We start from the raw sequence: 12,825 nt of genomic DNA, 5'->3' as shown, positions 1-12,825 counted from the left end.
AATGAGTGTCAAAATAATTTTGACGCACAATTGTGATGCAAACGACAATTTTTATACGCACGAGTCCTTTGTCCAAATGCATTAAAGTCAACGGAGTTCGAATAATTTTGACGTGCAAACATTTTGTGTCGCGATAATTTTCATTGTCGCAGTAGATTTTTCCAATGTGAAGTTTCGCAAAAACATTCGCAGTTGCCTGCAAATCCATGGCTGGCCAATTAATTCACCCATCAGTAATAATTTCTATTCACTAGGCCAGTCCAGCCGGTCATCATGCAGCTATGGTTACATCTCTCATCAACCCCATCCAACTGCCTGCGCAAAACTGTACTGTCATACCACAACAGCTCAAGGACCCATAATGTATTTTACTGTATTTGTTTAATTCAAATGCTCCTGATTTCTAAAGGAATCTCTTATTTTCTGTGAATGACGCATGTGTGTAAAGCAGAATAGTTGATGGTGAGAATTAGAATTCCACTCGTGCAGTGCGGGGTCCAATCTTGCTGTTTGCTAGGAAATGAGGACACAAAATCCCTTTTAACTGGTTGTTAGGGAAATCGGCAGACATTACATGCACAGAAATAAATGCTTACAGTACTGTTTTTCAGTTCAAAGAGTTGCCGACGTTCATCTGAAGAACGTGACAGGGGATCTTGAATGAGCCCTTCATTAGTCAACTGGAACCCCTCTTTATCTGACTGCCTTGCCATTTCTAACCCAGTTTTGCTGTCAGTAAAAAAGGGCGACCTCTGCCATAATTAAGTTTCCAACAGTGGTGTAATATGGGTATATCCTGAAAGCAAAATAATACAATTCTGCATTCCATTTGTCCATAGCAGTCCTTCCTATTCACAGTATCATTTTAACGGGTCTTAAATATAGGATTTATTAGTATAATGATAAGGCTGTTTTGCCTCCAATAGTCTTAATTATATCTTAGCTGTAAATCATTTTTAAATCTTTGATTTATTTGATTAAATGGAGTCTATGGAATGTGGCCATCCCATAATTTGGAGCTTTCCAGATAATGGTTCCTATACCTGTATGTATTTAAATGATAATAATACATTTAAATATAATATAGATTATAATATATTTAAACATGTAAACTGTGCCATCGCAGCCATTACTGGAATTTTATTTTCAGTGCATCCTCAATCTACCCCCCTGCTTAAATCTCAGGTCCAAGCAGTTCTCATAACTAGAATGGCATTATAACAAGGGTGATTCCTGTAGGGAATTTATGCTGTAACGCTGAAAATAACTAAAACTTCAGATTCTATTCATAGACCTATTTTAAATAACTTTCATTTTCTGCCCAGCAAGCACCCAGAATGGATGTCATTTAGTGGATGCCGTGCTTCTGTCTCTGCACAAATCCTTAGGCGCTGGCAGTTTTGCTGTGCACTTTCTCTGACAATTGTCAGCCTTCATTTATTCAGCCATTTGTCCGCAGTTCATTTCCTTTCCAACCTCTCGCAGGTAGCAAGTGGCTTTCATAGCATCTGGCACCATAACAGCCCGTGATTTCACCATGCCGCTCATTAGTTTCTTCATGACTATTAAGCACTTGGTGCCAGAGCCCTTTATGTCACAGAGGAAGAAGCATTAAACCCAGCTGGGACCTTTACATATTGCAAGCCGGTGCAGTCCTGACAAGCAAATAATGCTATTTGCCTTCCTGCGATTAGAGAATTGTTGGACTCCAGCCCCAAATGCCTATTTAAGAAAGTCCTTAAGCTTAAAATGAGGCATAACTGAACGTCAGTCAGCATTTTCCAGGCTGATGCACTATGCTGGCCTTTGTAATACTTCCTACACCCTTTATATGTCTGCTAAAGTAGCCTGGCCAATACTGTGCTTCAATACTGTGCTTTAATACTTTTACAGTAATTACATCCATTGGTCCTTTTGAGAAGGTCATGAGGCTGCATATATTTATTATTATTATTAAGGACCACAAGCACTCAAGAGTGGGGCGATAAAATCTACAATAATGACTCCATTCATTTGAAGTGCTGGTTTAAACTGGCAATTAATGTAAATGCTAAATGTGATTACTATAAGTCATATATTGATCCTCTTACATGATACAGAATGATCATGTAAGTAAAAGAAGGTCAGTGGGCCCCAAAGAAGGAGAAAGCTCCAATCATGCTAATACAATCAACACCGGCCCTCCATGAGGTCTCTAACCCCATCAGTGCCGGGCCAAGTTGACCGGGCGCCCTAGGCAACCCGGTCGACTACGTCGCCCCCTGCCAAGTATGTGCATGCACAGAAAAGCGCAAGCCCCAAGGACGCACAATTGTGCATGCTCGGAAGAGCGCACACTATGCCACACACTGCTGCCAAAGCTTCTGGACACCATTTTGAACTAGGTGAAGACATCAAAAGAGGTACGTGCCTGGCGCCCCTCTACCTTTGTGCCCTAGGCACATGCCTCTTCTGCCTACCCCTAGTTCTGGCCCTGAACCCCAAGCTGGTTATATAAAACAGATTATCCTGATTGGAGCACAATTCCAGGGTGTTTATCTCCAGAAAGATTTTGTACAAGTCATTCTAGTCGGATGACTAGTGAAACGTCTTCAAGGAAAAAAATACAGCAAGTCCAGTTGGTTTGACTTATTGCTATAGGTATACCATGACCTGGATGAATAAGAAACTTCACAGACAATGAGAAAGAGGGTTGCACATGGCTCTTACACTTTGTTGGACTTACCCTGTCTATAAAGCTGAGAATTACTAAGCCAATGATTGGACTTGGTTAGTTTTTGCTTGATCATCTGAAGCAACTGATGTGCCGGGGAATTTATGGGAATAGTGTGGTATAGATTGGCTTGTGAGGTTCTTCATAGTTTTGCTGGTCTGCTCCAGTCGTAGCCCTTGGTGGTAACCCAATGACCAATTTGGAACCAGGAAACAAATTCCAATATATGTAAAATGTAACAAGTGTTAATGAACGCTCTTCACTCAGGCTGCATTATTAGGAATATCCGGGCCAAAGTGGTACCATCATGATCACAGTAACCTTGCAAACTGTATAGGTTAGGGGGATGAAAAAGATCCTGTTTTCTCTCTGTACCCTGTTATTGTGGCTTGTGTTTGTGAATATTCTTGCCGTTGCTTGTTCTCTCTGGCTGTAGGAACACAGGCATGATTCACTGTATGCAAGCCTGATTTGGCCTGGCCTTCAAAGTGGGGAATATCGAGTGGCTGGAAACCTTACAAGTAGATTTGCAGTACTTTTAACAAGAATACCGCTGATAAATATATTACATTCTCTTCGAGTTCTCTGTGATGGAACCGCCCATTGTCAGCTTTTGGCCTCTGTTTCTGAATAGCCCTGTAATCATACCTTGCACTTGAGTAACTCACCTGCTGCTTTCCCTCATTCTATTTGTTCTTCTTGTTCACTGCTGGCATTATTATTTTGCTTTTTTTCCCTCTGTGACCTTAATGAACAGTAGACGTATTTAATGGTAATACTCAGAAAGCTGTTGAAAAAGGCCACAGTAATTTAGATCACTTAAGGCTGAATTGTGTTTGGTACAGGGGAATTACTATATTGGTATAGTTTCCATATCTTTCTTTGAAGTCCCTTAGAAGACTTAAAGGAGATATATAGCATATCTAAAAAGCCATCCTTATATTGTAGGCAATATTAAATAATATATGGTGCTGGTTTGACTTTGGGATAAAAGTTAATTCATTTTTTTTTTAAAAAAAAGGCCCCTTTATTGGAGCTCCCTATAGATCTGCTATGGTTCCTGTCCATGCTTGAAATGAAGGGTGGGCATGTCCCTGCCAGAAGAACAGTAGGATAGCCACAGCCTTGCAGTCACACAAGCAAAGACAGGCTTCAGTTCCCTATCAGGTCAGCCTAGCTGCTGATTGGTTCCTATCCTACAGTTCAGTGTGCTGATGGCTCCCCTGCACAGCCTGGGAAAGGATGGAACCGGAAGTGGAACAAATAGGTGGAATTAGTAGGGGTTCTGCAGAAATTTTTAATAAAACAACCAAAAGGACATTCCTTCTATATTTAAGAGTATAATTCACTGGCACATTATTGTTTTTTCACATAATATGTTTCCTTTAAGCTTTGCTAATCCTGTAACTCAGGTGTTCTATATCTGGCCCATTGGGCTGGCAAATACATAAGAACCTGCACCTTACCTGTAAGGAGATTCTTTCCCCGCTATAGAAGGAGATAAAGAATGCTGTGGCTACCCAGTAAACATTGATGCCCATTCAGTGAATGAATAAGGCAAGTATGTAGGGGTCAGTTAAGTCAGTGACACCTTCACAGAAGCTAGCCAATACAAAGCCCTAGGAACAAAATAATACCAAGAGGAGTATACATGGATGTGTTGGATCCTAAGGAAACATTCCTAAGTAAGTGAAATCTCCATGGGTCTGCTAGCTTTCATGGCTGCATGAAACATACACCCTCCAACCATTCATCATTGGCTGTGACTTTGGATGTGAGAGTCTCTGTTGGCTGATGATCTTAGGAACACTTGTAGTTACTGAATAATGCTACTGGGGCATTTCTCTTTACATAACATGAGTATTAGTGCTCTGGGGCTAATAATAAATGTATGCATAAGACTGTCTGGGTGTCCTGTCATGCAATGAATATGATAATGGTGCTGTGTTAACGAGTGAGATTCTATGCATTCCCTTGAGAATTAGTCATTTTCTTCATACACACACTTTACCTGGGGCAAAAATTCATTTGCAAGTGTGGTCTCAGAATTTCCCAGTATACCGTTGTATGAGACTTCATCACAAGCTAAAATCTCAAGTGTTTAAAAACCGTGATATAGTAAATATTTCTCACATTATATAAAGCAAATCAAATCACAGCATTAAATTCAGACTAATAAACCCAACTAGGTCACTCTTGGTTTTGGCAATCACCGATTCTCTATCAGAAATGATGTTTTGTTAATAGTGTCTATTCTGTATTGCTAGATAGAATATTTAATCATTCATGTCAATCCATGCCCCGGTGGAGCTTACAATCTTATGATGCTGCCACAGGAAAACCAACAAAGATGTATATCAGGGCCAAGTTCACGAGAATATAATTAATCTGCTGTTATATTTTTAGACTGTGAGAAAAACCTAAAGCACCCGGAGGAGATCCAATTAGAATAAACTTACGCCCTGGTCACTTCATAACGCCAGATCCTAGAGCTGCAAGGCAGCAATGCTAACCACTCACCAGTGTCAAGTAGAACTATTACTCCCACTGTCCATCTATTAATTAACATGAAATTAATATATGGGGGTCAAGGTTGACCCGCACCCCTTGGAGCCCACTGGACAATCACTTCTAAATGAATCCAGCATAAAAATTGCATCCGCAGGGGGGTGGGGGACTTGGTTGCATGGCCTGCACCTGGGAATTACTAGTTCTGTTACTGTTTAATTTGGTTACTTATCTCTGTACCCTTTATGTGCTCACCTAAAAGCTGTATTTATAACATACACTTGATGGCTGGATTGGTGGATTGATGGAGAAATCACAGTTGTGGGCTCCAGACTGCCTGTGTTTCTGTGCAACAAATTAAAATTAATATACAAGACACTTAATGCACGTGAATGTATTTATTTTACCCTTAAATTATAGAGAATACACAGTGGATGGACAGTACCAGGTTTCTGTTTCTTCTGGAATATGATGTAAGGACTCAATTACATGTGCTACTAAGGTGGAGTTCATGCAAATTTGCCTGCAGTCATTTGCAAATAAAACTTAATGATTCAAGTTACTTGCATCAATATGTGCCTTTTGTACTTTGTATACTTCTGCTCAGTCCCTTTTGCCTCTTGTTGAATTGAGTGCAGTTGCACCTATTGCTACAAAGGGGCCATGGAGCTTCCTCCACCTCCAGACCAGGGTGTAGCTCCAGAGTCCCCTCAGCACCATGAGGCAATAGATGTAGCGCACTTGAGTCGAAAGAATCACTAGAATGACGTTAACCAGGCTTGGAAGGCTTTCTGTCTAATTCTGTCCAATTGTATTGAATGTAAATCTCAGTTGTGTTAATATTAATACATCAGTCACAAAGTCCCCTTGTGTCCCCAGGAATTCTGGGGGAAAACACTGCCAAAAAACATGATGAATGCTCTCGTAATTCTTCATATATAGAAAGCCTTTCTCTTGCAGAGATTATCTAAAAAAGGGTTGGGATTATGTTCCAGAAAAGGTTCCCATTCATTGTGTTGCCTCATGGGGAGGTGATGAGTGCACAGAATAAAACACAGGGTGTGATATGAGTTTAATTCATATTTGCTGATAATCCTGGAAGTTCAAGAGTGTGATTTGGAGTCAATATTTGCTTGCTGTCTTAAATTCTTAGAACTAAATCAGGGCTATATAAAATATAATGTTCATAATATAGCTGCAACCTTGTTGTACAGGTTTGGAACTGCTATCCGGAAAGCCATTATCCAGAAAGCTCAGAATTACGAATCCAAATATTTAAAAAAAAAATCCTTTTTCTCTGTAATATTAAAACAGTACCTTGTATTTGATCCCAACTAAGATATAGTTAATTCTTGTTGGAAGCCAAACCAGGTTCATTTAATGTTTACTTGATTTCCTAGTAGACTTAAGAAAAAAAGATCCAAATGGAAAGATCCCTTATCTGGTCCCGAGCATTCTGGATAACAGGTCCCATACCTGTACCCTAAAAGGGAGCTTGAAAGCATAAAGCCGGTAACCATGAATAAAACTCTTTAATGGCATAACTATTAAATAGCTGCTTTTTTTTTTCATTTCAGGTACCTGTTTTGAGGCCAATGGATTTGATGGTTGAGGCTACGCCTAGAAGAGTATTTTCCAACGCCCACACATATCACATAAACTCGATATCCGTGAACAGCGACTATGAAACCTACATGTCAGCCGATGACCTGAGGATAAACTTGTGGAACCTTGAAATAACAAATCGAAGTTTTAGTATCCTTTGACTTGAATTAAAGCAGGTTTATCTTGTGCAGGGCGTCCTTTTATGTGAAAGCACAGGGAAAGGGCAACCACTCAGGTTAAATGAAGTATTGGGTAGATTTCAGGAGTGTTTCCCAGGCAGAGCAATACATTATTAAATATTATTGTAGTTACAATACCAGTCATCCCCATATTCAAATGTGTAGCAAAGACATTGAATAAAAAGTTACATTTTGTTAAATAATAATAATTATTCATAAAAATCATATTTATATTTGCATTTATATAGCGTTACATATGTATGCAGCCCTGTACTGCCAAATCAAACTAGAAGCATACAGTTGGCTTCCAGACCTGTCTGTGGTTTTGGCAATATTGATCTGCTCTTGACAGATAATCATTTACTCAACCTTTGTACAAATGTATATTATTGTACCGTGCATGATTCTTGTCAGCCCTTGACATCACAGCTGACCATCCTTTTGGAAACATATGCCAAAGGTCTTCAAACCTATCCTCACCCCCTCCCTCGTCTTTACTCATTTTCAGGATATTCTCACTGGAAAACAAGCGAATTCGTAAGTGGATGAATAATTCTGACTTGTCTGCCTTCCTGATATACTCTTGTTATTGATCTGCTTAAAATCCTAGGAGAATATTGGCAACATCTGCAGTGGTATAGGGGGTCTTGGAATCTGCTTCTGTGTACTGAAACATCATTACAGTATTAGCCTTTTTTTGTTGTTGTTGTTGCAAGTGGGAACACAATTTTCTGGACAAGAAAAAAGGCACCTTCAAGCAGTTCTTTTAAGGGATTTTTCACCTTTGAGTCAACTTTTATTATGATGTAGAGAATAGAGTTCTGAGAGAATTTGCAATTGTTTTGAGTTATTTATTTAGCTTTTTATTCAGCAGCTCTTTCAAATAACCCTAGCAACTGTGCATTGATTTGATTAAGAGACTGGAAGAAGAATATAAGAGGGCATGAATAGATGAGTAATAAAAAGTAGCAATAACTAAATACATTTGTAGCCTTACAGAGCATTTATTTTTAAGATGGGGGACAGTGGCCCCCGTTTGAAAGCTGGAAAGAGTCAGAAAAAGAAGGCAAATAATTAAAAAACTATAAAAAATAAATAATGCAGACCAATTAAAATTTTCTTAGAATTAGCCATTCTCTAACATACTAAAAGTAAACTTAGAGGTGAATCACCCCTTTAAAAAAAAGTGCTACACTTTGCAAATGTTTATTACATCTTAAGCACACAAAAATCTTTCTCATGAGTCCACTAATATAGTGTTGCTACTACCCTCTATCATTCCTTGTTTTTTTTTTGCTAATTTACCCCGTCCATTCCTCTGTGCAGACTGCACCCTGCTCTCTGCTGCATATTTACTACCAATATACTCATTCCACAAATATTTTCACAAGGAGCTGTAAAAATTTGAGGACCCCCAACAGTTTTAATAACATAGGGGGAGATACAAATGGATAGAATGTGATTTATTAATGTTACAAAAGCAATGCAACTAAATATATTTGTATGTGACTTGACTCCTACCAGTGGAGAAAACATAAACTGACTGATTTTTCTACAAGTCCCTACATTTTTTGCGATGAACCTCTTAGTAGTGATGGGCGAATTTGCGCCGTTTCACTTCGCCGAAAAATTCGCGAATTTCGCGAAACGGCGAAAAATTTGCGAAACGGCACCAGTGTCTCGTTTTTGACGCCGGCGTCTGTTTTTTCGAAAAAAAAAATTTGACGCCGGCGATTTTTTTCCGCGAATTGTCACGGGCGTTTCGCGAATTCGCGCCTGGTGAATAAATTCGCCCATCACTACCTCTTAGTGCAAAATCCTGCTAGGTAGGAATTCTTCCAACTTTACGTATTTCTCCCACGTTAAAGTAAATATGTGAAGCCTTTACCCTTGTTTGCCCTTAATGTTACGCACATCAGACATTGTGGACATTAAACCAACCAATATGGAAGAACTTACAGAAGTGATTACGGCAGCGGAGTTTCATCCACATAATTGCAACACATTTGTCTACAGCAGCAGTAAAGGGACAATACGGCTGTGCGACATGCGCTCCTCTGCTCTGTGTGACAAGCATTCCAAATGTAAGTTCCTATGACGGTATCCATGAAAGCAAAAGATTTAGAAAAGAAAATGTTATACTTTGCAGATATATGGTACTGAAAAACCCAAGTTGGTGTTGTATTATGCAGTCAAAAGTATTGAAACTGACCTCAGTTGTGGTTTTCAGGGGAAGAAATTGAGCATATTAATATGTAGGTAGAAAACAGTGATAAAATGTAACTTTTACTTGATACTTATGAAGATAAATGAAAAATATACTTGGGGCTCATTAATAAACACTGGGCAAATTTGTACATGGGCAATAATCCATAGCAATCAATGATAAGATTTTTCCAGCCTGCTGCAGGTAAGGCAATGTAGAATAAAGATACATGGTGGGATTTCCCAGAAATTCAGTATATAATTTAAAGTATATATTAAAAGTACAAAATCATGTATTAGGACACAAAAAAATACTGCATCTAAGTACACTTCTCCTGAACGAGGACACAATACATACATAATACAATGAAAGCAAACTTCCAATTGGTTACCATGAATTACTTACAGGTGCAAGTTTCCCCAGTGTTCATAAATGAGCCTCACTGCTGCTTGTTTTGGCCATAAAGCTGAGACATCAGGAAAGGCCTGATAAAGTTCAAGGCAAATGTGCGTTGTCATATCTGCCATTCTCAGAACTGAGAAGGCTCAGAACTGCCAAGGTATCTAATTCAGTAGTAGGTAAACAATAAGAGGAGCAATTAGTTTTTGTAGCAGCATGCTGTAGACATAAGGGTTACTCTCATAGCTTATAGCCATGTTCCCATTGATGGTATATAGGATACACCAGGTATGTTTGTGTAATTATTTTATTTTTAAACTTTAAGCTATAACTTGTATATTTTAACAATGTCCTCAAGATTGCCCCGTCTAGAAAAATGGCTGGATTCCATTGTCCAGTTCCAATGATAAGAGTTAGCATTCAGTTCTTCTGAACAGTATGGCTGCAGCTGAATCTTAATCCTGCAAAGAACACTAGACAAGCCAAAATCCCCAACTGAATCCTTGATCCCCAACTGAATTCTAAAGTCATCTTGCCCTGTACTAGTACTGCTATACCCATTCATTGTGAAAATGTAATCCGGTACTTGGTCTATTTACAAAACAACCAGGCTGGATGAGAGAAGAGTCAGATGAAATAGATAGAAGTCAGAATAAAGAATATAAACACGATGATATAAAAAAAATCTAGGCCTAAGATTAGTTGCCTGGTGTCACTGACCCCAGCAACAAAGACAATATTTTTCATTTTAGGTCAGGGAGAGACAGAATAGAAAGGCAAATAATTAAAAAAGCACAAGGACACATTCGGGCCATGATTTGTGAGGCAGAACGTGTAAATGTAGGCATCTTACAAGAAATGAAAGCGTTGCAAAGCAGATGGGTATTTCTTTTTCCTAGCACGATTTTTGTGGGTTAGCAAAATTCTATTACTCTGTTCAGTTAGATAAACATATCTGGGGAAATTAAAAATAGACGACTCAGGAAAATTGTTCTTAAAAAAACAAAACAAATGGAACTAAAACAAATTCAGAATCCAATCTCCGGGATTGTCAGGGATTTACTTACCATACAGTGTCGTTTTTTTCTTGTATGGGAACTACGATATTTCTACTGAAACAGCATATAAATTGTCCTATTCTGTCTGTCAGGTGAACATTGCTATATTGTCTTGTAGAAATGAAAGAGCAGGACGGACAGCAGGAGGAAGAGCGCCTTAATTAACTAAAAAGCCGACTTACAACTGTACAATACACATTAACTGGTTCAATGAAGCATAGGGTGCAAACAAATGCCCTTAACCTTCCCAGAGTGTGATCTGAGAATTCTAATTAGTGGAGAGGGGTTATTATTGCAGAGCGTGCTGTTGCGTATTCTAGTGAGAGCACCGTTTTGTTTAGTCTTTCCTTTCTGACAAGGCCTATTATTTAGGGCATGAAAGAATAACATGATATACAATACAGTAAAAGATTTCAATATACAGGTATGGGACCTATTATCCAGAACGCTCGGGATCTGGGGTTTTACGGATAATGGATCTTTACATAATAAGTTTGCTTAAAATTAAATTTACCATTAAATAAACCCAAAAGGATTGTTCTGCTTCCAATAAGGATTAATTATACAAGTATGGGACCTGTTATCCAGAATGCTTGGGACCTGGGGTTTTCCGGATAATGAATCTTTCCATTATTTGGATCTTCTTATGTCTACTTAAAAATCATGTACATTAAATAAATCCAATAGGCTGGCTTTGCTTCCAATTAGGATTAACTATATCTTAGTTTGGATCAAATTCAAGGTAGTGTATTATTATTACAGAGAAAAAGGAAATCATTGTAAAAGATCTGGATTTTTTGATTATAATGAAGACTATGGGAGACATCCATTCCATAATTCAGAACCTTCTGAATAATGGATCCCATACCTGTATCCTAGGATCAAGTACAAGGTACGGTTTCTTTATTACAGAAAAAAAGGCAATCCGTTTTAAAAAAATTAATTATTTCTTTAAAATGAAGTCTATGGGAGATGGCCTTTCCGTATTTCAGAGCTTTCTGGATAATAGGTTTCTGGATAACAGATTCCAAACATGTACTAATGTGGATTATACTTTAACAGCATGCAGCGAATGATAAATAGAACAAAATTGGGGCATGCATAGATCTACCTATATGTCAATAATGAAAAGATTGACTAAAACATCCGAAGATACGCAACTTTTCCCCATGCTTATTTGAAAATAAAATAACGAAAGGGCCTGAATAAAGCAATTCTGATATTGAATTAGGTTTAAAATCTCCACAACAGAGAAAAAAGAAGGTCAAAGTCTTTAAAAGTCTTTAAAATAAACAGACATTTGATGGTCTATAGTGACCAATCAGAATAGTAGGTTTCAGCATTCTATAAGCAATAGAGACCAATGAAAGCGGAGTTTACAATTGAAAAGAAAAAATTTAAAAAAAAAACCACATACCTGCAACATTAAAAGCTTTCTTTCGCCTTATGATCCAAACATATTTCTATAAAGCAAATTAAAATTTGAAGAAATTATTTAAGAAAACCAAAAACTTGAACAATTTCTTTTTGCCAGAAGAAGGAATCCGAGTCCCAGTTCAGTTTGACCTCTCCCTTGACATTTCTGATTGATTTTCCTCTTCACGCCCTCTTCCTGCATTCAGTGGCTCTCAGTCAATTTGCCGTTCAGTTGACGGGCAAAGCTCCAGTGAAACAGTTCATCAGAGTTGAAAATGAAAAGCAACGTTGACTTTTATAGAAGAATTCTCCGAGGACACTGGGAAAATGTAATAACTTTATCCTCTAATGAAAATAGAGGAATAGGAATGACAACTGTTATAGAAAGTGTGACAATAGGAGTAAATAAGGGCTTCCTGTTAGATGGACTGTACCATGTGAAATAATCTGCTGTCCCCTTGTATTCATTTTACTGAATGGCTTCACATGGGGAAATGGTAATAGGAGCCAGCGTAAAGGAAACGTAGCACTTTTATAAATATATTGGTTTCGACATCAACACAAAAATTAATTTTCAGAAATGTCTTCATTTAAAGAGCAAGTCAACCCCAAAATAAAAAAATGCATAATATGCAATAGACCCCCCTCCCTGCTCCCCCCCCCAGCCTAAGTGGTACCTTTGCTAAATGCCCCTAACTCTTTACCCCTCGATGCAGTTTCTCTCCATCGGAGTTCACGGCA

At 38.3% G+C, this 12,825-nt stretch overlaps 1 protein-coding gene across 4 annotated transcripts in view; it reads left to right on the top strand.

Annotated features, from left to right (window-relative positions):
• ppp2r2b.L (protein phosphatase 2 regulatory subunit B, beta L homeolog) overlaps window positions 1-12,825 on the top strand; it is a 204,159-nt gene that overhangs the window by 182,139 nt on the left and 9,195 nt on the right. For all 4 annotated transcript variants that reach the window (XM_041584979.1, XM_018250761.2, XM_018250762.2 and 1 more), the window contains 2 exon segments: window positions 6,799-6,976; window positions 8,925-9,089. In XM_041584979.1, coding sequence (XP_041440913.1) covers window positions 6,799-6,976; window positions 8,925-9,089 — 343 coding nt within the window.

The sequence above is a fragment of the Xenopus laevis genome, chromosome 3L, assembly GCF_017654675.1.
Source record: "Xenopus laevis strain J_2021 chromosome 3L, Xenopus_laevis_v10.1, whole genome shotgun sequence".
Lineage (NCBI taxonomy): Eukaryota > Metazoa > Chordata > Amphibia > Anura > Pipidae > Xenopus > Xenopus laevis.
This window is presented reverse-complemented; position numbering and strand designations above follow the sequence as displayed.